Source organism: Dermacentor andersoni, chromosome 1 (assembly GCF_023375885.2).
Source record: "Dermacentor andersoni chromosome 1, qqDerAnde1_hic_scaffold, whole genome shotgun sequence".
Taxonomy (NCBI): Eukaryota; Metazoa; Arthropoda; class Arachnida; order Ixodida; family Ixodidae; genus Dermacentor; species Dermacentor andersoni.
Genome location: NC_092814.1, coordinates 321,669,734 through 321,695,810, shown reverse-complemented (window position 1 = coordinate 321,695,810; position 26,077 = coordinate 321,669,734). Strand labels below are relative to the sequence as shown.

At 45.8% G+C, this 26,077-nt stretch overlaps 1 protein-coding gene across 1 annotated transcript; it reads right to left on the bottom strand.

Moving 5' to 3' along the window:
- Positions 1–2,375: 2,375 nt before the first annotated feature.
- Positions 2,376–24,682, bottom strand: LOC126516475 (sodium-dependent multivitamin transporter-like). Its single transcript, XM_050166601.3, has 7 exons — positions 24,579–24,682; positions 20,393–20,460; positions 16,941–17,027; positions 15,892–16,052; positions 8,623–8,729; positions 3,981–4,075; positions 2,376–2,756 (listed from the first exon to the last, which is right to left on the bottom strand). The coding sequence occupies exons 2-7, from the start codon at positions 20,438–20,440 to the stop codon at positions 2,676–2,678; spliced, it is 579 nt and encodes a 192-aa protein (XP_050022558.3). The 5' UTR covers positions 20,441–20,460; positions 24,579–24,682; the 3' UTR covers positions 2,376–2,675.
- Between the last annotated feature and the right edge of the window lie 1,395 nt (positions 24,683–26,077).

The window sequence follows — 26,077 nt, the reverse complement described above, 5'->3', positions numbered from 1 at the left end:
TTACAGCGTTGTAAACTTGATAGTTTTGTTTTCTGCAAATTTTAGATTTTTGCCACATTTGATTAAGAAATTGACGACCTGAATAAAAAATTCGGAACCGACAGTCCCTATATTTAAATCTTTCTTTTAAATGCAACAAACCTCGCCAAATTTGCAGAAGTGGTTGCCCAGAATAACGAATTCTCCTTTTACATGTATTGAGATTGGAGCAGCCGAGCTAAAGCTTCCTCTTAACGCTGTTTATTCGAAGGCAAGCAGTTCGAAGTTTTAATATCAATATACCAGCGAACGTGTGCCGTCGAAAGCTTGCTTGGTCGTAGAAGCGACGCATGACGCAATGATGGTGCAGGTTTAGCTTGTCACTGGCTTGAAGACAGTGAGCTGCCGCCGTGGGAAGGAAGCTAACGAAGGTGAACAGCCAGGTAGCGGCTCACGGAGCCGTGCCGATGGTGATGGTGCCATCGTGACGAAATCTGGGGCGGCGATATTGACGGCTCATGCGGTTCTTTTTTTTCGGTTTTTTTTTTTTTGCCTTGATTTCGTTTTCAGAAAGAGATAGCGCTATAAATGCTGAGTCATTCGTTCTTGTCTCGTAGATTTAAATACGGGTTTAAATAAAGAGTACATCCCATTCATCCCGGGGAAGTGCTCTCTCTCTCTCTCTCTCTCTCTCTCTCTCACACACACACACACACACACACACACACACACACACACACACACACACACACACACACGCACGCACGCACGCACGCACTCACGCACTCACGCGCGCACACACACACGCACGCACGCACGCACTCACGCGCACACACACACACGCACGCACGCACATGCGCGCGCGCTCGCGCACACACAGAGAGAGAAAGAGATACGGCACATATTCGCCCGCATCCGCATTTATATGCGTCCACACGCGCACACACGCACAAAATTGTACGCGCGCATGCACACGGAACTGCCCGCATACACAAACGCGCGTATGCTCGCACACGTATACACACACTCGTGCGCACGCAGATTCAAATACGGAGGCACAAACACGCATGCACATGCAAATGCAAGAACACACGCACGCATGCTCAAGGCATGTACACGCATATACACTCTCTCCCCTTCCCTGCTGCCTCCCAAAAACATGCGTGTGCAACAGACTGAATGGCACTCGTTTTGCAGTCACCGGTCAAACTGCAGCTGTAATAAATGGCTTTATGGTTTAAATTTGGCGCTTCATCAAGTCAATGTGCCCTCTGCCCAGAAGGTACAAAACCATCTGTTCCTTTCGTGTGACATAACCGCCCATTCCCGACCAAAACACTGCTTTAACGCACCCCCAATGTTCCGACTAAGTGTCATAAATGCATATGTTGTTACAAAAGACTACCCTCCTGGCGCAGACAGTGAAACTTGTTGATACTCGGCTATTATATGGAAATAAAATTGTTGAAAATTTTGCCCATTCAGTTACGCATATGAATCGCCGTTAAGTTCCACAGGATGCTCAAGGTGCAATGTCCAAAATTCCTGAGAACGTCCATGCTACAAGGCACGATAGTATATTTCTTTAACGTAACACAAAGACATGCGCAATATTTGTTGCTATGTTGTCCAAGGAATAATATATGATCATAAAAGCAATGACTTAACAAATAAACAACCCATTCCTATGTTTTAGGAAGTAAAAATAGAAAATATAGTATTTAAAGAGCCCTCCTAAGAAAACTAAACCTGAAACCAAATCGTGAGTTTTGTGTTTCGGCCGCCTGGTGGAAGACTGTCGAACTCAGTTCTACGCGGCGTAAAAGAAATCGTATCACGGCATCGACCCGCTGCCCGCAAGGCGTGGAACGATAGGTGCCATCGGTTAAACGACTCGGCCGTGTGTTCCCCAGTTTCCGCGAGAGATACGCTCGGGTTTTTATAGATACCACGTTAACTTGCACGACTGTGTGTGAAAAATTGCTTTTGGGAACAGTGTTACGCCATGTTTAGAGAGTAGAGATAGGCATCAATCGAAAGCTGAGTATCTGGACTACAAACGCTACAGTGACTTTTACGATAGACGCCGTAGTTTTATCACAGCTACTGTTTCTGTCTCGAAAATCGAGTACGAATTTTCGTCGTTCCCATAGGCTTTCATTGCTGAATCTTTAACTGCTCTGGGGATAAAATTCTTGCTTGCCACAGCGTGATCACTGCATTTGGCTCGTGTGGATTGTCTTCCAGAACATTTCTGTCCCCTGCCTTTTTCAATAATCTACCTGCAGCTTTTGTTATTGACGAAAACCCCGCTCGTTCCATTTAAAACGCGCTAGCTTCGTGACGGGGTCGCTTGGGGCTCTAGTTGGTACGTGTCCAGTAAGAGACGATTGGAAGATTGGTGAAAGAAAAGTAGGGAAACGACGAAAAACGGAGACGTCCAAAGGCAAAGTCCAAAAACGCCCGCACGTTGGGTGCATGTTAAAGAATGCCCCAGGTGGTCAAAATTAACCCTGAGTCCCCAACTACGCCATTTTTTTAACCACGCCGAGCAGTTTCACATATCTTCTCATACTTGACAACGGGTAAGTCACTGCAAAAACGCTTCTTTTTCTTCTTCTCCTTCTCCTCTTTCTTTTTTTTTTTGATGACATATACAGCTTCTTCAAAGCACGGCAGGTAATGGAAAATTAAGTTTAAACAGCCGTCGAAGAATCTTCCTCTGGAGGCACGTGGCAGGCCGTGTTTTTCAGGAAAGAAGTGGTTGGTTGGCATACCTGTGTGGTGTCCGCCAAAAAGAAAGAAAGAAAAAGTAAAATAGCATGATTTGCACGTAAAAGAACATATCCCCGGAAGCATCCAAACGTGGAGGACAGTTTGTTTTTGTTTTCTTTTTGTTACTGCAAGACATGCACAAAGCGTATTTGCCTCCTCTTCGGAAATATGGAAAATTTATTTCTACGAACGCACAATGGCAGTTACAGTTCGCCTTTATTTATTTATTTATTAATTTATTTATTTATTTATTTATTTATTTATTTATTTATTTATTTATTTTTGCAGCGGCCTGCTTATGGGTGTCTCGTGAGGATCGCATCCAGCGATAAATGTCGCCGGACACAATTCTGGTCGCGCAGAACTTTATGCCCCACCTACCAACAAGAATAAAAATTAAGCATGCAAAGGACGAAAACCGGCCTTTCCTTGTTATTTTGTATTTGTTGTTTAGGCTCGACCCGCCGTGGTTGCTCAGTGGCTATGGTGTTGGGCTGCTGAAGACGATGTCGCGGGATCGAATTCCGGCCACGGCGGCCGCATTTCGATGGGGCCGAAAACATCTGTGTACTTAGATTTAGGTGCACGTTAAAGAACCCAAGGTGGTCGAAATTTCCGGAGTCCTTTACTAAAACGGCGTCCCTCATAATGAGACAGTGGTTTTGGCACGTACAACCCCAGAATTTAATTTTTTGTTTTGTTTAGGTTCACAAAGACACCAGCTATGATGAAATTCGCTTCGCACATGTATAAGCAAAAAAATAAAGATGCGAAATTCCACTCCTAGATAAGGCGTAATCTTCGACCTGGCAACCTGGACCAGTGGTGTCACCACAAGCAATGCGTAAAAAAAAGCATGGATTGAGTTTGCATGCACACACGCGCACAGACACACACGTGCAAAAATTAAGTATAGTAGAATCGCTCTGGCATTCTGAACCAGTCGACAGGAGGAAATACTACCCATATCGCAGTAGACGCACAATGATAGCCATAACTTTAGTTCGCCGACGAAATGGCTTGTTAAGACGGCGAGGCAGCGCTTGAATTCTCTGCATTGCTACAAATAAACTACCGACAGGCTGCGCTGGAACTGGGAAATCGTAATAACTGGTCCACGACTCTCTAGCACAGGCATTGCGCAAATAATAATAATAATAATAATAATAATAATAATAATAATAATAATACGAGGCACCGGCTGGCGACTCGCAAGCAAAGCTTACCGACTCGGTCTCGCTGATCAGTCCAAGCTTCCTCCACAAAGTGAGAAATAAGCTCGATGTCAATGGTATATTCTGGCTGTACTGCTTGCGACCACCTGAAACGACATTTTATGCAGTCGAAAACTTCTGCGGGGTCAAGGATCTCTCTGTCCAGGCCCGGTATACTGTCCTACCATAGAGCACGTGCGCGTGTGTGTGCGTGCGTTCGTGCGTGCGCGTATGCGTATGTCTGTGTGTGCGTGTGTGTGCGCGTGTGCGTGTGTGTGCGTGTGCATGTCTGTGTGTACGTGTGTGTGTGCATGTGTGCGCGTGTGCGTGCGTCTGTGTGTGCGTGTGTGTGCGTGTGTCTGTGTGTGTTTGCGCGCGTATGTGTGTGTGTGTGTGTGTGTGTGTGTGTGTGTGTGTGTGTGTGTGTGTGTGTGTGTGTGTGTGTGTGTGTGTGTGTGTGTGTGTGTGTGTGTGTGTGTGTGTGTGTGTGTGTGTGTGTGTGTGTGTGTGTGTGTGTGTGTGTGTGTGTGTGTGTGTGTGTGCGTGTGTGTGTGTGTGAGAGAGAGAGAGCGGCTGCAATGTCTCAATGTCGGCACCGAGGCGGCAACCACTCTCGCCCGCTCCGGTCGCGGAGACTCAAGTCCAGTATCCTCAGCCCAAGTATCCGGTATCCTGAACCGAAGCACAGCCGCAGTGCGGTTCGCGCAAGCAGAACACTTGCAGCCGCCCAGCAGTACGCTTTGCATATAGACATTATAAAGAGTTTCTAAAAAGACATGTACATAAAGCTGGCGTTGAGGTAGGTCATGTGGGAATGACATCAAATCCCCCGTCTTGACGCGGACGGTTTTGAATTGAGGAGCAACAGCGGTGACTCGGAGGCAATTTTCTACGCAACAAAGTGATATATCGCCGCTCAGGCAGAAAACGATGGTAGACTTCTCGACGGATGCTCTGTCGATCTAGTTCGACTTAAGAGGACGCTTTAACTCGGGGCCTCCGGTCTAAATACATGGAAAGGGGAAACCGTTTTTCTCGGCACCCACTTCACCAATGTTGAGGAGGTTTGTTTCGTTTAAAAGAAAAAAAAAGTTAAAATATAGTGACTGCTGGTTCCGATTTCTTTATTTAGGCCGTCAACTTTTTAATAGAAATTGACAAAAATCACAAATTTTCAGAAAACGAAACTATCAAGCTTGCAACTCTGCAACTCAGCTATGACAATTATAGCAGAATTGTGTAAATTGCACCTAATGGCATATCTAAAGCGGACAAGATTGATATATTATACATGGCTTTCAAGTCAACCACTAATTTGTGAGCAGGACTTTTGCAAAACTCTTGTAAACAATATAATAAATTCACGTAAGATATAAATTGACAAATCGAATTTGTCCGCTTTGGATGCTCTAACGGATGGAGTTCACAGAACTGCGATGTCTTTTCTAGGTGCAGAGCAACGAATTTATAAACTTCTTGCGTGTACTTTTTTCAACCTTACCAATTTTTGAAAATTCCATAAAAATAATTCAAGCCATAAACCGAAATTCCGTTTCCAACAGTGACTATATTTTAACTTTCTCTCTCAAATGCAACAAATCTCCTTAATTTCGCCCAGTGGTTATCTCAGAAAAGTGTTTTACATGTATTTGAATAGACGGCATCGGAGTTGGACCCTGCTAAAGCTTCCGCCTAATATTCTTCTTCAGTGCCCCTTTAAGGTAGAGGTGGGCGAATATCATTCTTTTAATACTAATTGAACACGAATAGTAAATGTCGAATATCTAATAGAATATTGTATAGTCAGACGAAGCAGCACACATTTATAGCAGGAAGATTCACTGCGGTATAACTGAGTACCAAGCTTGTACTGACTAGTGAAAAAACAGTCTTCTGTGACGGACAATTAGCCTCAGTTTTAAACAGTAGAGCACTAATTGTCAGTGCAAAAATAGCCTTTCAACATCTTTAGAGCCTGGTTGCAAACAAACTTTTCACTAATGAATGGTGGCTGTGACTAGCTTTCCAAAAACGCCAAATAAGTAGCTGATAAAAAAAAAACAGTGAAACGTTGTGAGAAAGAAAAACTGCACAAGGACTTGTGTTCCATAGGCACATGTAAAGGGGCCCGTTCCAAGAAACACATCACTGCTTTTAGCATGAAAAATAAAACTTCTACATGACTAGACAGCAAGAAACATTAAATTACAGACTAACAAGCGAAAACCACAGGTTTTTATGTAGGCTACCGCCGTGAAACCGCAAACACAGCTTAAGTTGCCCAGTTTGTTTTTGCATTGCTTCGAAGACTTTCTTTCCTTGTTTCATTCCTGATATATTGCGATACTTTGTTTGGCAGACGGAGAACAATAACCCAGGTGATTTTAACAGCCGGTTCTTGCAAAATATAAGGTCAGTTTCAACATTCGAAGTAACGAATAGTTCTTTTTAGAATACACATAGTTAGTGTGTAATATTCGATTCGTATACGAAACTTCAAAGACTCGCCTTTCCCTACTTTAAGGAGACCGTTTGCTAGCGAGCTCGCTGTGGAAGTACTAGAGACAAAAAAAGGCTTACTTTTGCCTAAAACACTGAGGTTGCCGAAATGTTATGATAAAGAAAACTAGATGTGTCATGACGTGATACGATGCAGTTAAGTGCGATATTTGTGCAAAAAAAGTGCAATTCGCGACCATTTCATTACCCATCAGCGAGACGCTGTTGCTCGACACGGCTTGCGCCCTTGTTCACTGCAGGGCACGCGCGTAGCCTTAGTAAAATGTCTATTCAACGCTTAGCTAATTTGCTGACAGTCTTGCTTACTTAATATGCTGACGTACGTGCACATGTATTTTTTGCATTAATGAAACGCGCTGCGGCGTTCACCAGAGTGCCCTAATGGAATGGCACCAAAATAGATTGATCAGTCCATCCGACTAGATTTCAATATGGCTATGCAGCTCACCGCGGTACTGCTCCACCGCTGACAAGACAACAATTTTTATTTGCTGTTTTACACGACAGCAAAAAGAGGCCAGCTGTGGTCGCTGAGATCCGTCTCCTGTGATCCATGTGTTCTGTATCCCTCGCTATGGAGTAATGCAGCGCATTCACCATGTCAAAGAAATTTAATACTGCTTCGAGTAGCTTTTGTTTCAGTGAAGAAGCATACGTGCTCTGTAATTTGAGTGTCAATGGGTGGCATATCCAGGGCCGGAATTTCGTCGGGCATGTTATTCTCTTTAACAGCTGCAGCATGAAAGCCAAAGCGTGCATATATATACTTGCCAGCGTGATAATGCGCCATTTAAATATGCCGCTGAAAGGCGACTCGCAACTGGGTGCTTCTTTGATGCAATACAGCTGGCACGTAGGCGTCTGTACATCTGTGTGCGAACTATCTAGGCTGTTCCGAGGTTAAAGTAGCTTTCTGTTTGTGCCGCTTTTCACACTTCACCTATAAAATGCGATGCGTACTAGATGAATTTCACGGAGACGCTCGACTCTCACTTGTCTCCTGTAATCTGGCTTCTCCGTGCAACAAAGAGCCGGCGGCGTGCGGTGGGGTTGCAGGTTAGCACGAAAGATTGCGCGCGTATTGCGCTGCTAACGCCGTCTAACGGCGGGGTTACTCGGGCGCAAAAGGGCGCAAGGCTGCTGCTCTTCTGGCTTGAGATCGGCGAGCGGCGCGGCCCTTTCGCGCGTTTGCCCGCCGTTCGCGGGGCCATCCTGCGGAAAGGCTTAGGAGCCGGACACTGGAATGGACGAACACGATCGTTCGAACGCGCCACCGTTCGCGTGACCGGACACGCCAACGGTTAGGCGTCGGTGTCCAGCATGGGGGCGAACACGTACATTCGCTCGCTATCCGGTCGCGGTGAGTCTGACGTCCTCCATTTGTCGCGCGCCCATCGGCATGTTTCATTCGGCTAGCAGGCATTAGTGATTGAAAGGTGCAATGAATGCCCTTGTGATTGTCTGCACTACTGTATTGTCGTTCGGTTTTTCCAAGAGCACGCGTGAGACCCCAAAATCTGACGCTACTGCTGGAAGTTACACAGGTTAAAACTGGGATGATGCACATTCCCCAATTAGACATAAACGCAAATCCCATATCGTGATAGCAGACATTCCTGGTTATTTTAAGGCATGTAAGTAATTTGCTAGGAGCTCCGCCAGAAGGAATAGCAGTTGTTGCTTTGGATGAACAGCTAGATTTGATTAGAATGCAAATTAGTTCTTGCTTGCACTCAAAACTAATTACCCAGACCTGTGTAGGTGCCGTAAATCACGGGGAGTCTGTAGAGAAACTGGAGAGCGTTGTTGCCGCCCGGCTTCCTTTTTGTACATCTCTTTCCGCAGTTAAGAAGCCTCTACTTAGAGTAAGAGTGGCCGTTTTTCTATTTAAGAAGCACGTCTTAGTAACAAGGATTCACTCATTATTCCTCTTTATTGTCTCTTTAGCGCTACGACCAACCTCAATCTATATGAACTTCTGTATCCATATCGTGGTTTGGTTGACAGCCATAAGGGTTTGAAAATCAATCTCTCTAAAAAAAAAGCTTGCCAAACATTTTTACACAACATCCGCCTGTAGCCTTACACTGCAACGAAAAAAAAAGAGAAAAAAAAAGAGCGACATCATTCGTACCTGTTATTAGGCTCAGCGTCAAGCCAAGGATTATTGTAAGAGCCGCACTGAGAAAGCCACTCCAATATGATGAAAATTTGTAGAGGGGAAACAGATCGTCCAGGATCCTGTAAGATGCAAATGCACAGCCCGTAAAAAACAAACAATAATAAACTCGTTGTGTAACGTAGCCCTAATGATCGTAAGTGAGCCGACGTTCTATTATGAATAAACTAAATATATCTTTTTTAACAGCAAGAGGCGTGACATATCGGGTGATAACAAAGTATTTTTCAAAGCATAATTGTCTGCTGCTGAACTTTCATATGCTATAGTGCGCAAGGCCTGGGTCACCGAGAGTGCACGACTAGCTTGGCGGCTCGATTTCGTATACTTGCATCCGCCAACATGAACAGCAGCCACTCACAAACATGGACACTCTTTGAACTAGAAGAAGATACCGAGGAACCGAGGAGCCAAATTTTTGTTAGTCACAATCATATGAAGCCAACAGACAATAAAACAAAGGAAGACGAAGAGTAAATTATTCGTTTTTTATTGAAATGATAAGATATTCGGTCAATATGGATGACCTCCCGTCATTCATAGGAAGGAAAAAAAAACTTTTCCTTAGCCGAATGCCTTGGTCAACTAAAGTGTTTTAAGGACATGTTAATACGGAACAATTAGACAACGAAAATGTAGAATTCTGCGTAATTTAACCACAATATTAGCGGTATCTGATCACGATTTGTCACCAGTACACTGCACTACCTCATGAAGTACGTGCTTTGAAACAATCACTAGTGGATAGCTTAGAAGACGACAGCGAGTTGAAGGAAACCGGGGTATTAGTGGTGCTTTTTGATGACTGGCTGCGCTACGAAGTATTTAAATTTATTTATTCTTTAGTTTTACGTACGGCAGTAAGAGGTGGTCTATGGCAGTAGGGGTATTGGTGAAATAATGGAACAAGACTCCAAGTGGCGAAAAATAAACTACAACGCCGAAAAATATAAGGCCCAACAATATTGGCAAGTCAATTCAAGGGGCATATAACCCAGTAGCTGATTAATTGCAGAACGTGTCTAAACACTGATGCAATAGCAATCCACGGATAAGTGACAAATATATGCCTCGACTAAATGAGAGAATGTATACATGTGCACACGGGAAATAGTTTTATGACTTCTGTGAGCTCTTGGTGGTCGATATATTTCTTTTTACGAATTTCTAATCAGAGTGCTAGTACAGAGCCCTGTTGAAGCAGCTTGGTGTAATATATTTCCTAAGTGTTTGACCGTTTTAGTTCTTTTATGTCCGCAAAGCCTATGTTCACTGCATACCTACAAATTCATTCAGCGCTATAATATATCGAGTTGGGTGACGGTATAGAAGGCATCGAGCTTTGTGGCAGGCATATCTTGCGTTTTTAATGCTTTATTTAGCTACTTCAGCACCTCTGGATGGTTGGACGCCGACGGCGATCAACCGCGATCAACTGGTGAACGCAACACGAGTAAAGCACATGAGAAGGCAGCACTTGCATTGGATAGGCGCCCCCGCGTGGTCCCCGCTAAGCAGACATCTCGCTACCACGTGCGCGTTGAGTCACCACCGAAGCTCGCGTCGCCTGTGATCGCCAGATACGCTCCGTTCGTTGAAGCTCGCATGCCGGTATTGGGGGCGAGGACTTGCGGCCTCGCCATCTGTCGGAAACTACTCCCTTGCATAGTATGAGGGATCACGCGGCGCGCTCCTCACAAGCTTCGCTTACGGCGCTCAATAAAAAACACCACGCGGCAGCCCTCCTGGACATTTCTGTAAGAACTCTCAAAACGAGGGAAGTTTTTTTACTATCGAAATAATAATCTTGGGCAAACTGAAAGCACAGAATGGTTTACAGGCGCTATCTATTTACCGAATACGTACAGTGAACGCCACTGCGCGCGGTCGCCGCAATGGAGTCTCCCGAAACGGCCTCTTGCACGAAAGGTCGTCAAACGCTGTGAGCAAAGCAAGCGAAATATGTTCTTATAGTGGGCTGTCTGTATACAGGGTGTCTACCAAGTTCACATTTCCAAATTCCCTGAGTTTTCCAGGTTTTCCCTGAGCACCTTTGCAAAACTCCATGAATGAGCCAGAACTCTGTTTTCTGTCAAGACATGCTGACACCATGTTGACCGATGCTGTAGTATGCATGTTGAAACAAAAAAAAAATGACTTAATCCAGTTTGAATAGTAAGGAGTAATATGTATTTTATTTAAAAAGAGAATAGAAGGAAGGTGTTAGTAAAATGCACAGCGAGAGAAATGATAAAACCCATTGCAAATTGGGTCGAACATTTTCAAATACGAATGTAAGGAGATGCATACATCAGTAAATATTTTTGAATATGAGCTATTTCTATCAACTGATAGCAAGCTCATCGGTATGAGGCCTGAACTTTGTCACAACTAAGATTCTCTCTCAGCAGCTGGGAAGTTAACCTCAACTGTCCTGACATACTCTCAGCCCGTACACAACATCTCAGTGTTGGGTTTCACTGCTTTAAAGAGCTTATTTTGGTTTGGATGAGGGACACCTGCATCTCGGCATCAGCCAACGCTTTGTTTTTTGAGCTCTAGCTCCTTCAAAGAGGCGGCGGCACGCTTCCTTTCCCGTTAATTCCTCAGTACGTCGGTCCTTCCTGTTCTCATCCTCCTTCTGCCACGCGTTCACCCCATGGATCACTTGAAGCATCCTCTTGGCCAGTTGTACAGTCAACGTCCCATTTTTCGGACTCCCTAGGGGCCGCGAAAACATCCGAAAAATCGGGCAGTACGAAAAAAATGAATGCATGTCTTTAGCTGCCCTTAAGGGCTAAAATTGCCACAGGCACGTCCGAAAAAGCTCTTAGGGCTTGCCAGTACACATATTAGGCATATCGATGCTCGTACTGTGACAGGAGACGGGGGTGCACGCATGTATAATTAAGGAATACATACTGTGCCCCGTGGCAATTGCCCCTTCCCACGCTTGTTATGCTGCACCGCGTAACACTGCTATACTGAAGCGAAGCTAACTTTCGAAAACTGGCATTACGCAACGCGTTGTAAGCTATTCGCGAGGATTACAAAGGCGGAGTCGGTGCCATTGCTGACAGCGGCGAATTCTTTCAATGAAAAAACACCGCACCGCACGGCAAGAAGCTCAATAGCGAACATAGAAGCAGCTAGACCAAACGTTGCCGCGGTGGTGGCTACGGCCGCCAGCGGGTCTGCGTGGTTCCAGGCGGCGAGATAAAATGGCGGCAGTGGTGGCTTTGATTATTGCCATTTCAGACCTGCAGTCAGGGCAATATACACTGACTATATGGAGTACGTGGTGGTGCCGCAAAGCCGTGCGAATTATCGGGCATGTCCGAAAAATCGGGCGTCTGGAAAATCGGTCGTTAACTACTCTGGCAATACCTCGTGCCGACCACACGGCGTCAATGACGATTCGTTGCGATTCCTGTGTTACTGTAGCCAGCATTAACACGACTTTCGTTCCCTTTCAGTGAGCTTACAGCTAATTTTCCTTGATAGAAGCACAAATTCCCTGAGTTTTCCCTGAGTATTTCCAGACTATTCAAGTTCCCTGAGAATTCCCGGTTTTCCCGGTTTTCCAGGTTGGTAGACACCCTGGTATAGCTAAATGGAGTATAACAGAATGAGGCCTCAATGCAGCGATAGCACGGGTTCGCGGTGACCGACTGCGCACCTGCATCCATGTACGCGCACAGTGTTTCCCTTTCGCTGCGATCGCGTTTTCGCATCGTGCCCTGAGCAGCAGCATATGAGTAGCATATTGACAGCAGCATATGAGCATTTGACAGCACACAAGCAACCAGTGTTGCGTGGAAACTACCAGAGCTGTTCAAAAATAATTTCGTTATAACTACGGACTTCGACACCTACCAGGGCGACTTGGGATGTCCCGCCGCGATGATTGAATCTTTCTTTTTCTAAGGTCTTCGATGTTTAAATACCATTATTTCTCAAGTTCCTTCGCACTGTATATTTATCGGTCTTCTCAGCCAGCAATTACCCGCGGCTTTGTTTATTTAATCCAGTACATTTCATTGTTTGGTGCTACAGAAGCGTGAGCATATGTCATGCCTCTTTTTATTTACTTTTTATGGTTCCCTTTCCATTACTGTGAATTTGCCAGTATCTAGCATCAACAAGTTCATAGGCCAAAACTTCATAACATTAGCCGGGCAGCGCGCGCGGGCGAGCGTCTAAGTGCGCGCTTTCTGCTACTCACCGAACATCGCAGCCCCGATGACGTATTAGAAATCTTCCTCGCGTCTATGCTTGCTTCACACTCCATTTGTAGCCGATGGCTGTCTGCCGGTTCTAAGTTTCGTGAGCCAAGCTTCACGCAGCTTCTTGTCCCGCGGCTACGTGTGAATAAAGCTGACACCGGGCTGCATTACGTACGTCTGGCACTGCGGCACCGAGCACTAGCCTACCCTGCTGCACGCCTCCAAAGGCCGCCACCACCTATTATAGTGCTTTCAAATGTTGTCAAGCAGACACGCAAGGCGGGAAAGCCTCAGGACTTAATCAGAACCGCAGCACAGGTGGGACATTAAACTTTCGTTTTCAGATCGCTTCGGCGCTTCCGAAACAGCCGACGCGGCCGCTGTGTCCGCGTGATCCCTCATGCCACGTCACGCCGACGGTGGCGCAAGCTTTTCCAGTGGTGGAGCTCGCCCCCAATAGCAATGCCTCCCCAGCGCATTCTCTCACCCGATGAGATCGATAGCTGAGAGAAAGCAACGTTGTGCTGAAGTGGTGTATCTCAGCTATGCTACCAAACAGGATGATGCACGGGAGAGGCAAATGGACAGATGAAAGAAGCCGCAAAACAACGCGAAAGCGCCAAGGATGCTGAAAAAAGTGAGTTGCCATCGAGGCGGAGGAAAAGCAAGAGCGTTGCGGCATTGACGCGAGACTCGTCGCAGACTTGACCCAGCCGCGACTAAGAAAGAAAAAAATTGCGACAATAATATGAAAGCGATGGGAATCAACGTTAGAAGCGAAGCTTTCGTGAAACGTTGCAGCTAAATGCTCTCCAAAGAGACACATGGCGCGGTGAAATCTTATTTGATATGCACAAGGAACTGCTCACGTTCTCCACCCATTACACAAGTTTTGTGTCATTTAGCTTCGCGGTAATGCGCATGCAAGTATTTATCTTTCGCACTGCATTTTGCGGCATAGTGATTACGCGATTGGCGGACAAGACTGTCAGACGCACACGCGACCTTAAACGCGAAACCCATGCGATCCGGCTTACACTGCCTCCGGAACCAGCCCAGTTTATAAAAAAAAAAAAACACATTTGCGGGATCGGCTTACTTCGGTAGTATACACTGTTGTCCAAATCGGCCCACTTAACACGGCGATAGATCAACCGACAAGACGTGACGAATCCAGGCTAAGAAGAAGGCTTAGGAAGCTTCGCATAATAAGGGAATTACGCCCTCAGAATACATTTATTTGTTACAGTTAGGACATTCATATATCGTTTTTGTTTCATTACATGATTCCGCAGAGAACAGAGAAGGTCACCGGCACATATGTAAGGGTCGGGCATATATGGCTATGTGAGCCGATTCGTTGTATGCGTGCTGTACAGTGTGCGTGAGCTATTCGGCAAGACGACAACAGCAGCGGCCACTGCCGCCGAGGAGGAATAAGGGGAAGGATTGGTTCGCTAAGATTTAGACGTTTCACCAACCAACTATCCCGGCAGAATGTCCTACTGAAGTTCGCTACGAAAGCGTCGTTTTAGATTAACTGCTCCGGAGACGCGAAGTACGTACGTCATCCGCGAATATACCCCTAAGATCCACACAAAAACGCTATCGCTGACTCTGAAAATAATCTATGATGGCGTTATCTGCCACACGGTAGCATATCGCAAAAAATCCGGCGTCAGTGTTGCCGTCGGCGCCGCGGTGCCGGCGTCGCCGACGTTGTCCGTATGAGAAAAATCATCCCGAAGTACGCATACCAATCCACGCAGGCGCTCCGCGAGTCGTATAGGCGTTACTGAGCTAACTGAATTTCTCAAAGTAAAATGCGTCAGGAAATTCATAAAGTACGACTTACACACACCATCCGTACATGATAGCGTCGGAATGTAATTAGAATATACGAGAAAACATAATTCTGTCACGCGGAAACTCAAACACAAACCCCTTTTCCAGCTGCCGTTTGAGGTTAATCTTAGTAGCAGCGGCGCGCCACAGACAGCTCGCCCCTTCGTGCATAGCGTTCACCGCCAGCGTTTCCCGTTAAACATTACGGTTACATAAGCTGCAGTTGCCGGGAAGCGTGAGAAGCAGTCAGGGATCTTTGAATGCTGTCGCGTTCCACTCTTAAAGGCGAAGCTTAAGCGTTCTCCTAATGTTTTTCTCTTTCCTTACGTGACGAAGATCAAGCACACAGGGAGGATGACGAGAGCAAGTGGCTACACGGCCTTTATTTAGTTAAATGTGGAAACCCGCCCCGGTAACTCAGTGGCTATGGCGTCGTGCTGCTATAGGCGCAACGTTGTGGGTTCCATCCCGACCGTGGCAGCCGCATTCCTATGGGGGTGGATACTTGCACCGGGCTTTGGGTGCATGTTAAAGAACCACGGGTGGTCAAAATCGGAACCTTCTTTTCGGCGTCCCTCATAACCCTCTGTACAGTTTAGGGGCGTTAAAGCCCTATTTTATGTTGTATGCACTTGAGCAAATGTAGTGCGCGGGGACCGTAGTTTACACTGTCTGTTTGCTTTTGTTTTTCATTTGACAAACTTTCGAAGAATTTTTTAGGCATTACAATGTTTCAGCCTAAGGCAATGTTTATAAAACACAGTATAATAGAACAGACAGTAAATCTAACTATAAGCCGTAATGCAACAAAGTGTCTGCAACAAAGTGTCTGCAACAAAGTGCAACAAAAATGCAACAAAGCGCTACAATAAATCCATAACTGTGAATATCAATAAATACAAAAGAAAAAATAGATCACAAGGGTTGCAATGTGGGCTTGTTGGTAATGCATCTCCAGGGGGAGTACGGTAGCGCGATTAAAAGACGGGACAAAAGAAGACACATAGGGACACACACAGCGCTGTGTGTGTCCTTATGTGTCTCCTTTTGTCCCGTCTTTTAATCGCGCTACCGTACTCCCCCGGAAAAAAAGAGAGGGGACGCTCGCTGTCGTCATCGGCACTAAACTGTCCCATTAGGACGCTGAACTTACACGCTGCTCTCTTCACTGACGGGAACACCAGGCAGCGTCAGGTTGGCTGGACAAAGTTCGGTCGTGACGGGCATCTTGGGAAAGCGCACACCGCTCAATGTTTTCCCGATTGCTTGCCACAATGTCAAGCAGCTCAGCAAAGCTGTCGCAACTGCGGCGCCCTGCGAATGTTTAGTTTACACGTAGTATTCTAACATATTAGGTGCACAAACGTAAGTCAACATAGACTTCGTGAATTATGTTAACAGATGGAGAAGACCCAGTCGTTCTTTAAATGACAGTGAGAATGGGGGGGGGGGGGGGGTAGGAGAATACCGAGATACAGATACATAACTTCATTCATATCATCGATGAAGGAGAGAGAAAAGAAAGCGTAGAAATAGCTTGTTTGGACCTCTTCCCCTCCCGCATGAGTCAGGTGATGCTCAAGAAAAGTTAAAATAAAAACAAAAATAGTAATGCCAAGTACACGTGCACGTCTAGATAGGCATTCAACAAAAGAGTAAACATAATATAGGGGGCACACGCACGCCCTTCATGATTGTTTCACATTATTTTATTAATTTTTTTTTTCGTAGCGCTTTCTTGAGAATGCCGAACACATGCACTCTGGTCAATCCAAATATGCGCCATGCTTCACTATTTTGTGAGAGATCATAAAGTTGCTTGGTAGAATTGATTTAAATCGCCTGTAGCATAGAAATGTGTCATACTTAGCAGCTCGCTATGACAATAGTTACCGCTAATTGGCAAGAAATTCTACCTGTGTCCCGCTTGCAGTGCGCGTTAGTTACGTAATGACGCAGTAAATATATATACCGAAGGAATATGTGGAGTTTTAATTGCGCGTTGGTGTGTTTCATGACGTCACCACTTAAGTTCGGCACTAAAGGTTTCGTTAAAATTATCCTTGGAGTTCCAATCTTTTTTTTTTACTTAAATGTCCGCTAAGTCTACTTCCATATGTACCCAGCGGCTAACATTCCAGACACTTTGAAAGCCAATTTTCTTGCATATTTCATGTCGCATTATAAATTATCAATACGTACAATGCCGTTAGCCCAGGGAAAGACAACCGCCATAAAGAAGAGGCCGACAAAAGGTCCTGTTGCGCTGTTGTAGAACACCATGATTATCTGCAAGAGATGATAATAAAATTATTAAAAACATGCTCTGTTGTGACATGGCGGGTCGTTATGCGGCCATAAGCTAAAAGCGAAAGCGAACAGCTGCTGCTTTTTTTTTTTTTCCAAAATGAAGTTGCTACAGAATACTGGTGGGGGCACTTGTGCAGCAGTAATCCTCACGCAAGAACTTGTTTTAACCATAAAAACGACTTCTTTATCTAAAAGTTGCACTAACATGCACATGGGTATCCCGCAATGTGGATGCTATAGACCATTTTTTCATGGGCGCCACCATATTGCTACGCAGTGGCGCCATCTATGGGCTGTCGGTATGCTGGCTTGGGCGAGCGCTCCGTCTTGCATGGCAGGTATACGCTGGGCTGTAGTTTCTGGCGTTTGTTTTCGTGCTCGTGCGGTCTATTTAGTATTACGTGGCATCTTCTGCGTGGAAAACGGTTCTGTGAGACTTACTGAAGTGGTTTAAGTTGGTATGGCCGGACTTCCTGCTGGCGTTGAGGCGAACGGAGCACGCAGCGCGATGTGTGCGCGCATGTTTGAGCCTACAATCAGCCTCGGAGATCAATTGTGTATTTCTGAAAGTTCCATTCACTGATGTGACGTTATTGCAGTATTATCCTCTAGTTCTAAGCTGCCGTTTAGGAGCGACGAAACATACACGACGATCGTAACAGCGTGGGTACCGTTCTGCTACCGCTAGGGGCCTTGCTGCTATACTTTGACAAGCGTTCAAACTGTTAGCTGCAGAATACATTGCGTGATTGCTTGGTTCGGTGGATGAGGTTTCGACCATTTAATGAAGAGGTTTTCCTTAGTAATAACAGCATACCTTACAGCATGAATTATACTTGTCCAGCAAAGCTACCGTTTACGAACTGCGAGAGTATCCTGAGCAGTGGTAAGTGCTGAATTACAGATATCTTTGTTCTATATAGGGCATGGTTCAAGCATGCGGCATCAACGATTATAGATCTATAAACGTTGTGCGGCGTGACTATGCGAGGTCGTACTGCGGCGTAAGGTCGTTTTCTCTTTCTTTTTCGAGAAAGAGGATCATAACCAAATTTTTTTTTTTCGGTTGTGTTCGTTCCGTTCTCTACGACGCCCTCACACGTATTACGAAAATTTTGGCCTCAGAAATAGCCATCGCATTCTTTTTATACGATCTATCTCGGATATTATGACTTCACAGGGTAAAAAGGCAATGCTGAAGCACATAGCTCATATGTATCATGCTGATTGACCGACCGCAGTTTGCGCTCTGTCGAGAAGCGCCAGCGGCCTCATGCAGGAGGCTAAAGTAGACATATTGGGATTTCAAGCCTACTATACTTGAAATACATGAGAACGATGCCGGTGTATCGTAAATATTTGATGCTGCCTGCCGCTGAGATGTTTCGTGGTTGCCTTAGGCAGGGCATACACGAGCGTGCGCACTTATGTTCTAATCTCTACACCAAGCGATCGGATAGAGAGCATATTTACCATTTCACGCTGGTAATACAGAGACGCCGGTTCTCCTTGTTGAATTAAAACCGATATACGCAAAATAGTTCACAACACATACACACACCGCGGCTGATAATGCGTGTCGCATGTTTGTGCCCCCAAGAGATATCTCCGCGTACTGTAGCTACCGATGCAACGAAAGGCTTCCCTGACGACCTTCTATGAACGGACATTGCGTAAATTTCACAAAGTACGATCTAACACATCTCGAAATCGTTCCGCAGCACGCGACAGCAATACTTTCAAGCAGCGCCGCGCCGGATCGCACAAGCCAGAGAGGAGGAAAGGCTCGCCGCGCACCCTTTCCTCCGCGCCCGATGAAAAGGTCTAAAGCTGCATGCTGAATTCGAATCATAAACCGTCATTGGCATGGATGTCGAACAACGGTACGCACGTGGTTACTGTTCGTGGGGTTCGTCCCGTCTCCTTCCTTGTGTCGTGTGTATTTTCGCGCCTAGTACCCAAGATGAATTGTGACCAACTCGCCCAACAACAGGCGCTCTGTCCCGCCTCCTTCCTTGTGTCGTGTGTATTTTCGCGCCTAGTACCCAAGATGAATTGTGACCAACTCGCCCAACAAGAGGCGCTCTGTCCCGTCTCCTTCCTTGTGTCGTGTGTGTTTTCGCGCCTAGTACCCAAGATGAATTGTGACCAACTCGCCCAACAAGACGTCCTTTTAATATATCATTTGACTTAGAAATGCTGCCTGGCTAATGAAATCACACGATTCCGAGAAGAAAGTAGTTTTAGGAGAGTTTTTTTTTTTTGGTCCTCTGACATTGACCGCTTACGCTGTGAAGTTTCTTCAGCCGAGCCTCTTGTGTAACGGTCACGCACATCGCAAAAATATCCACAGCAAGACTGCGTAAGCCACGGCTCTAATTCTTTGGTGGCTTACGAGAACGTCATTCTCTGCGGCTTCAGTAGACACGGCGAACGGCACTGGCGAAGTCACACTTGCGAGCGCCCCCTCTTCCTTCGCACTCACCCTCGCCCATTGGCCTTTTAGACTTCGCCAATAAATAGCTTGCGTGTTTGGTTGGCCACCACACGTATAGTACTCCACTTAGAGTTCTCTCCCTCTCTCTCTATCACTGGCTTGTCGACGTCGCCTTCCTGCTCTACTCGTCCTGAATGCAAGGCCTCTAGCACCAGACCCCCAAGCTTCCGCTCGCGCCGGTAATCAAGCTTTCGCGCTATCAGGCACGTGCTATTTTACCATACACGCACATATCTTGCACAAAGAACTCTATGGGGAAAATTCAAAGAAAAAAAATAAAACAAGGTGCACTGGCAAGTGCGACGAGCGTTTCCTGAAAGCGGTGCCATTCGCGCTTTCTCGAAGGGGAGACGGCAGAAAGGAACGAAAGTCACTAATGATACTCTGAGCCACGACTTAGCTAACGAAGCGGCAAACTGATGCTGTGACTTCGTCTGGTTGTTAAGTAAATGCACTATTATCAGGATGCCGACAAAGATGGGGTTGGAAACGCTTAAATTACGTATCGGTTCTGCATACAGAACTCTCGTTTATTTGAGCAGAAAACAAAACTCATAACAGCAAGAGTCAGTTCGTTTCAGTAATTGTTACGGGCGTGTCGCGTACGTAGGTAGCAGCCGCCTCATAAATGTGTGAAGTACTAAAGTTGACAAAACATTGTATCCATGTAATTAGCAATTACTCCCGCGCTCGTGAGTCATTGCTACATTTGGTGAAATGCCATGCTCACCATAATAATACCCAACATAGCCGGAAGTGAAGCACACGTTCAAGGAGGCCAGTAAATAAGACCTCGTGTATGCAAAACGTGCGAGCTATAGTATGATCAGTACTGCGAGGCGCTCACCTTTGCCGCTGATCCCAAGTGAGGTGCTGCGATGGCGTACGCTGTCATGATTGCACCGACGACGAGAGCTGAAAAAAAAATGACACAATGTCGTAGCGCCGCGCATGCATCGGGGCCAATTTATCCACGGCACGGCGCAGCCCCATGAAATTAAGGCCACGCATGGCATTGTCGAAAGGGTATATGATACTCGCGGTGTGCAACAAAAGGCTGACTTCGAGCTGTTTATAACGGAGCTTCCGTTGCATCGCCCGCGCATCGCGAAACTCTGGACAACGAAGCACCTGCGTTGTCATTCTTCTGTCGCGACACGGGATGCTGAATGGGCGATCTGAGGAGATCCGAAATAGTGTTCTGGTTCAGCTTTCGCCATACGGTGAGTTGGCCGCACACTACATTGGCCGAGCATTGCAAAGCCTCCGTCATACTTGACGCAAACACGCCTTACGTGCCTTTCGGGTTCTCCTGCGGCTGGCGCTGGAGATTTCTGCTTGGCGTGCCTTGAAATAGCTATAGCTTCGTGCATCTTCCCTTGAAAGCATTCGACGTTTGCTCTTCCTAGCCTGCGTTTTCTGAACTTGGGCAGCTTGTACATTTGTCTTGGTCGTCCGGGTTAAGTCTGATTTTGGCTGTACATCAGTGGTACCCAAATTCATCATCAAATACGCTTCTTATAGCGGCTGCGATGGGGAAAAAAGCTGAGTTTTTGTAGAAGAATGTCTTTCTTTTTACAAATGAATAATCGCAGAGGCCACTAACCGAAAATATCCGTAAGAAATAGAATCTACGAGGCTCTAGCCGGTACATCAAGCATGAACGGTAGTAGATCCCTTGGTCAGAAACTTGTTTCGAATTGCATGGCAAGCTTGAGCCATAGTAGTCTAGGATTGTCAAACATTCTAGCCATCGCTTAACAAACAAAAAATTTCCATCTATTCACTGTGCAAACCATCTTGCTCCCTCCCTCCCCCCTCCAAGTTCTGGTTTTTCTCTAAGTTCAAAGGCGCAGCTTTCAGGTTGCTGCAACAACAGGCCTCGGCACATACAAGAAGTTGTTCCAAACTTGCTGTTTTTGTCACCGTAATGGCATTGCGGGTGAGACGTCAGTGGCAGAAAAAGTTACGCACTGCGTACAGTCAACAGCAAAAGTTTATGGGATGAGGTTTGCCATGCAAATGTGAATTCCTGCACTCTTAAGGCATGCTACATCTAATTTAAGGATTCATTGTGTAGGTGGCGAAGGCTACTATATGTTGGAACATTTAATTCAGGGTTGTGTGGCCACTCTTGGCCAGCATTCAGCTTCTTAGCAGATCCTGCGTCCCGTAAGCTTTTGCGTTTGACGGTACAAACCTTTGCAAGAGAAAATTCGCAGTTTGAACGTCGTTTTATGACTAACCACATCGGAATTACGCATGTGATGGGCTAGATTGTTTGTGTGTTGTCAAACAATTTTTAGACACCTCCCTAACGTTCTTGCGTTGTCGGCATAGACTAAAGACAGCATTCTTAATTCGCGTGAACAGTGCGACGAACTGTGTAATCCAAAAACAGGCTCTTAAAGGGAGACTAAAGGTTAACATTAAGTCAACGTGAACTGTTGAAATGCCATCCCAGAAACATCGAAACGCTTGTTTCATGCAAAGAAGAGACTTATTTTAAGAGAAAGTGCGTTCTGAAGTGTCCGCGTACCTCTAGCGCAGTTCAAATCGCGCGCCCTCCGATCAAGGAGTGGTCACGTCATGGTCTCATAGTGACGTTGCGCCATCGGTGAGTAAAACGGCGCCCGCAGACGGTGCTGCGGCTTTTCTGCACAAAACGCAAACGCGCTGCCAGAAACAGAGCCAAGACAGAGCCGACAGCAGCGCGAAAGCGGAACTATTGTGGCTAGCGGAAGGGAAAGCACGCGACGATAAGCTGGTTCTTTATTTTATCACGCCAACTTTGACGCTGGTTGCAATGGACAACCCTGACAACGACACATTGGCTCGCGATGCTGGGCTCGACTTCAGCGATTTAAGCACTGATGAACGTGACCTGCTGCTGAGGGCTCGCGCTGCCGACGTCGTTGCGTACTACTACGAGGGAAACTGTATGTAATGGCTGTACATATTCCCGCATTGTAGCTTTTCCTTCGTGAAAACCAAATGCCGCACTTGAGCTTCGGAGAATGCAGGCAAGACCGACGGAACAGCGCTACGGGAAAGCATTGCTTTAAAAGTCCACACGACTTCAGTAAGTCGGCGTTGAACTCGTCATCCTCTGAACGCAAGTGCAGCGAGCATACTTTGCCAACGCGCTGTGGCTAGGTACGGCGCTTAACCACTTCGAACGGAGGGATTCACTCGTTGGACACAGTGATAAGTAACGTTGGATTCGCCGCTTCAACTGCGCTTGGCCAAGTTCCGCGGACTGTTCGCGCATCCCACGACAGCACATGGACGTGGAATTCGCGCTGCTTGTTCCAAATGCAAGTTTCGCGACCCAGCAAAACTAGCGCAGCACGACGCGATAACGAAACAACTGAAACTCCAAAGCGCGCGCAGAGTCGAGCGAAAACGAAACCTTTTGACCACCCATACTACTGAAGGGTAACGCCAAATGTTATTTTTTCTTAGAATCGAACAGAAGTAGACAAGTAGCAGTTTTTTCTTTCTTATAACCTAATGAAATGATCTTTTTAATACGAGTAGTTGAGCACTAGTGACATTAATTATGGTGAGGAGTGCCTTCGTCATCGGGCTAGTACCGGAATGTCGCTGGGGGGTCTCAAATCGTGTCATGCATTTACCTCAATTTTTCGGTTACTGAAGCTCTGTTCGCGAGTATATTGACGACTTAGACGTTCTAGAGCATTGCTTTATCAGTTTAACTTGACTTCATAGTAACCTTTAGTGTCCCTTTGAAATCTATAGCGGAAATGTATAAACTCTATTGTCAGGCTAAGCTCTGACATGGGCCATCGCTAAACAGTGTGGACAAGCGGAGAGAGCACACCGAGATTGAGTCAACGTGACTTGACTGGCTCGAATATTCCACCGCGTGGGGTGTTATACCGTTCTGCTGTTCATGCTGAAATAACAGATTGTTCGTCACGTTAACATACGTCCCTTTATGCGCCATCAGGGATAATTGTGAATTTTCGATGGACTTGGAGCGCCAAAGCTAACGCAGATGTACCGAATTCTTGCACGTGGTTAGTTCTATTGTTTAATAACGAAATTAATGACTTATGAAAGACAAGTCGAAAGTAATCTTTAAGAACAGATTTTAGTTTGTCCGTTAAGCAATTGTCGTCCTGCTTCTGGTAACTGCAAACGCGCGTTACAAACATCCACATCTACTGAACGCTCCTATTTTATAGTTTTTGCTAAGTTAGCGCGTTTTCGTGCTTGTTATTCATTAACTGCCTCTAAACCCTCGCTCGCATAGCGGCAATGAGTGAACACATTCGCATAAAAATCAGGGATGGTGGCCTGATGTTTGCTGTGGCGCCTTAGGCGCGTGGAGACGTGCAACTCCTTTTACAGCTTTCCTAAAATATTTGTACACCGTGTAAAGGTGATTTTTGTTAAAATGCAGTTGAGACACGTGATGTTCGAGTTCAGTGAATTAAACAAAAATATTGCGGTGTTGTCAGACTTTGTCTACAACATAACATAACGCACGGCGCATATTTTAACCCCACAAGACCCAACGTATAATTTTTTGCTTTACCCTGAACTTGGAACCCGAACATTTTTATTTGTTCGCGGGAAACGTAACAGAAAGCACATAGTAGCGTTCTTGATGCGCTGCAACGAGTTTTCACTTGTAGATACTTCACAAAGTCAATGAATAATTTACTACAATTAATAATTTTTTTTTTCCTAAATCAACATATTATTGTTTTGTTATAGGCATGTAGTTTCCATGGCAAGAGCTAAAGATGAAGAACTTGATTTATTTTTGCTTCATGTGGAACGAAAGTTCGGTCTTTGGATGGTTAAGCAGGATGTCGGATACACAAACGTCATGTTATTACAGATAGGAAAGATGGCGCACGCCTCACTGGCACTGCCGAAAATCTGTGACGTACGTGTGTATTCTCCAGCCTGTGAACCGCATCTCATCAGACACGGTACGTCCCCTTTGTTTAAACTGCAATATTTTTGTTTCCGCCAAGTAGTATCAACAACAAACTTACCTATTCCTTTTGTGACTGCAGCCGAGTGCTTCTCGTCCACGTTAAAGTATCGGGCTGCGATATCGACGTAAATGATTGCCGATTGAGAGTTGATCAGTGACGAAATCGTGCTGCGAAACGCATACGCTGTTATGAATAGCACGCAGGACGATGAATGATCAACAGCCGTTAGTAAATATCAACTTAGCAGATTCATGCAGGACAAATCTAAAGAAAAATGAATGAATAGTGAAACATATTATCATATACAGGGTGCATTTGGCGAAGGTTATGAAATTAAGCCGGAGTTGTAAAGGAAGACGCAACCAAAAGTATTCTTTGCTATTGTATGGAGAAGTCACGCTCTTTTTGTATCCTGCCTAATTAGATAATCGCACGATATTAATCAATTTCGAAATACTAAATTAAGGGCAAAACTGGCAATGAGAAAATTGTCGAGCGTTCTAAGAAACATGTAATTCAGCAGCTTCTAAGTTCTTACGTGCTAAGTAATAATTTTTTTCTGCGTCCTAAAAAAAGAGCTAGATTTTAAGAAAGCAGTGAAAATTGTGAAAAGCAGTGAAAATTGTCCGGCGACAGCATTCCAACATAGAAGCACGAGCACATCAGCCCGATTCCCTAACCGTGACGCCAGCAAGCCTCAGCAGTTGGAATAAAACATGCATATAAGCATTTCCGGCGTGCAAGCCAGGGCGTTGAGGCGCTTAGTGCGTTTTATCCCAATACAAACGCTCGACGCCATCTTTCGCTGCCGCTAATAATTACGCATAAAAATAGAGACTTTGGGCCCTATAACGTAAAACTATTCCAATATGTTTCTATTCCAATCTTCTGACGTCACATTTGCGTAACCATCGACGCAAGCACCGGGCGGTCACCCGCAGGGTTGTCTGAACAGGCCAATCAAACGCTTTCCTCGTTCATAGGAGGTCACTTCTGTTTGCTTGAAAAACAAATAACATTGCCTACACTGAGTGGCTTGTCGTATCTAATTGGCTGACAAGAGGCGAGGAGAACGCTCAAGTGGAGAGGGATTCACTGGGGCAGAGCCAGTGCACTGAAAATCGATAACCGGATGAAGAGGGTGGTGCCGGCGTCTGCGATTGGTTGGCTTTCCCTTACTTAGCTTGTGGTGGCTGGTCGAAAATCACGGCGGCATGCAACGGAAGCTTAAGAATGACGCAAACATTGACCCTCAGGAAAGAAGAGTTGGCAGAATGAGGTGGTAAACGTGCCGAAAGGGCTCGGAAACGTTACACGGCCACGCAAGAAGCTTTATTATACGCAAATACACCCATGCTCTCCGGCAGGTGCGAGTAGTCAGCGTCTCAGGGATCGGCGGCCGCTATTTTTTATTCCATTCGGAACGGGGCAGCCTGCGGCTATTCCGAAGAAAATTCAGTTTTGTTCGGCATATTAATGCATCTTTATCGCGTACACGTCACTTTGACGCGGTGAGTTCGGGCGGTTTTGTGACGTCGCGTTACAGGCAGGTGAAG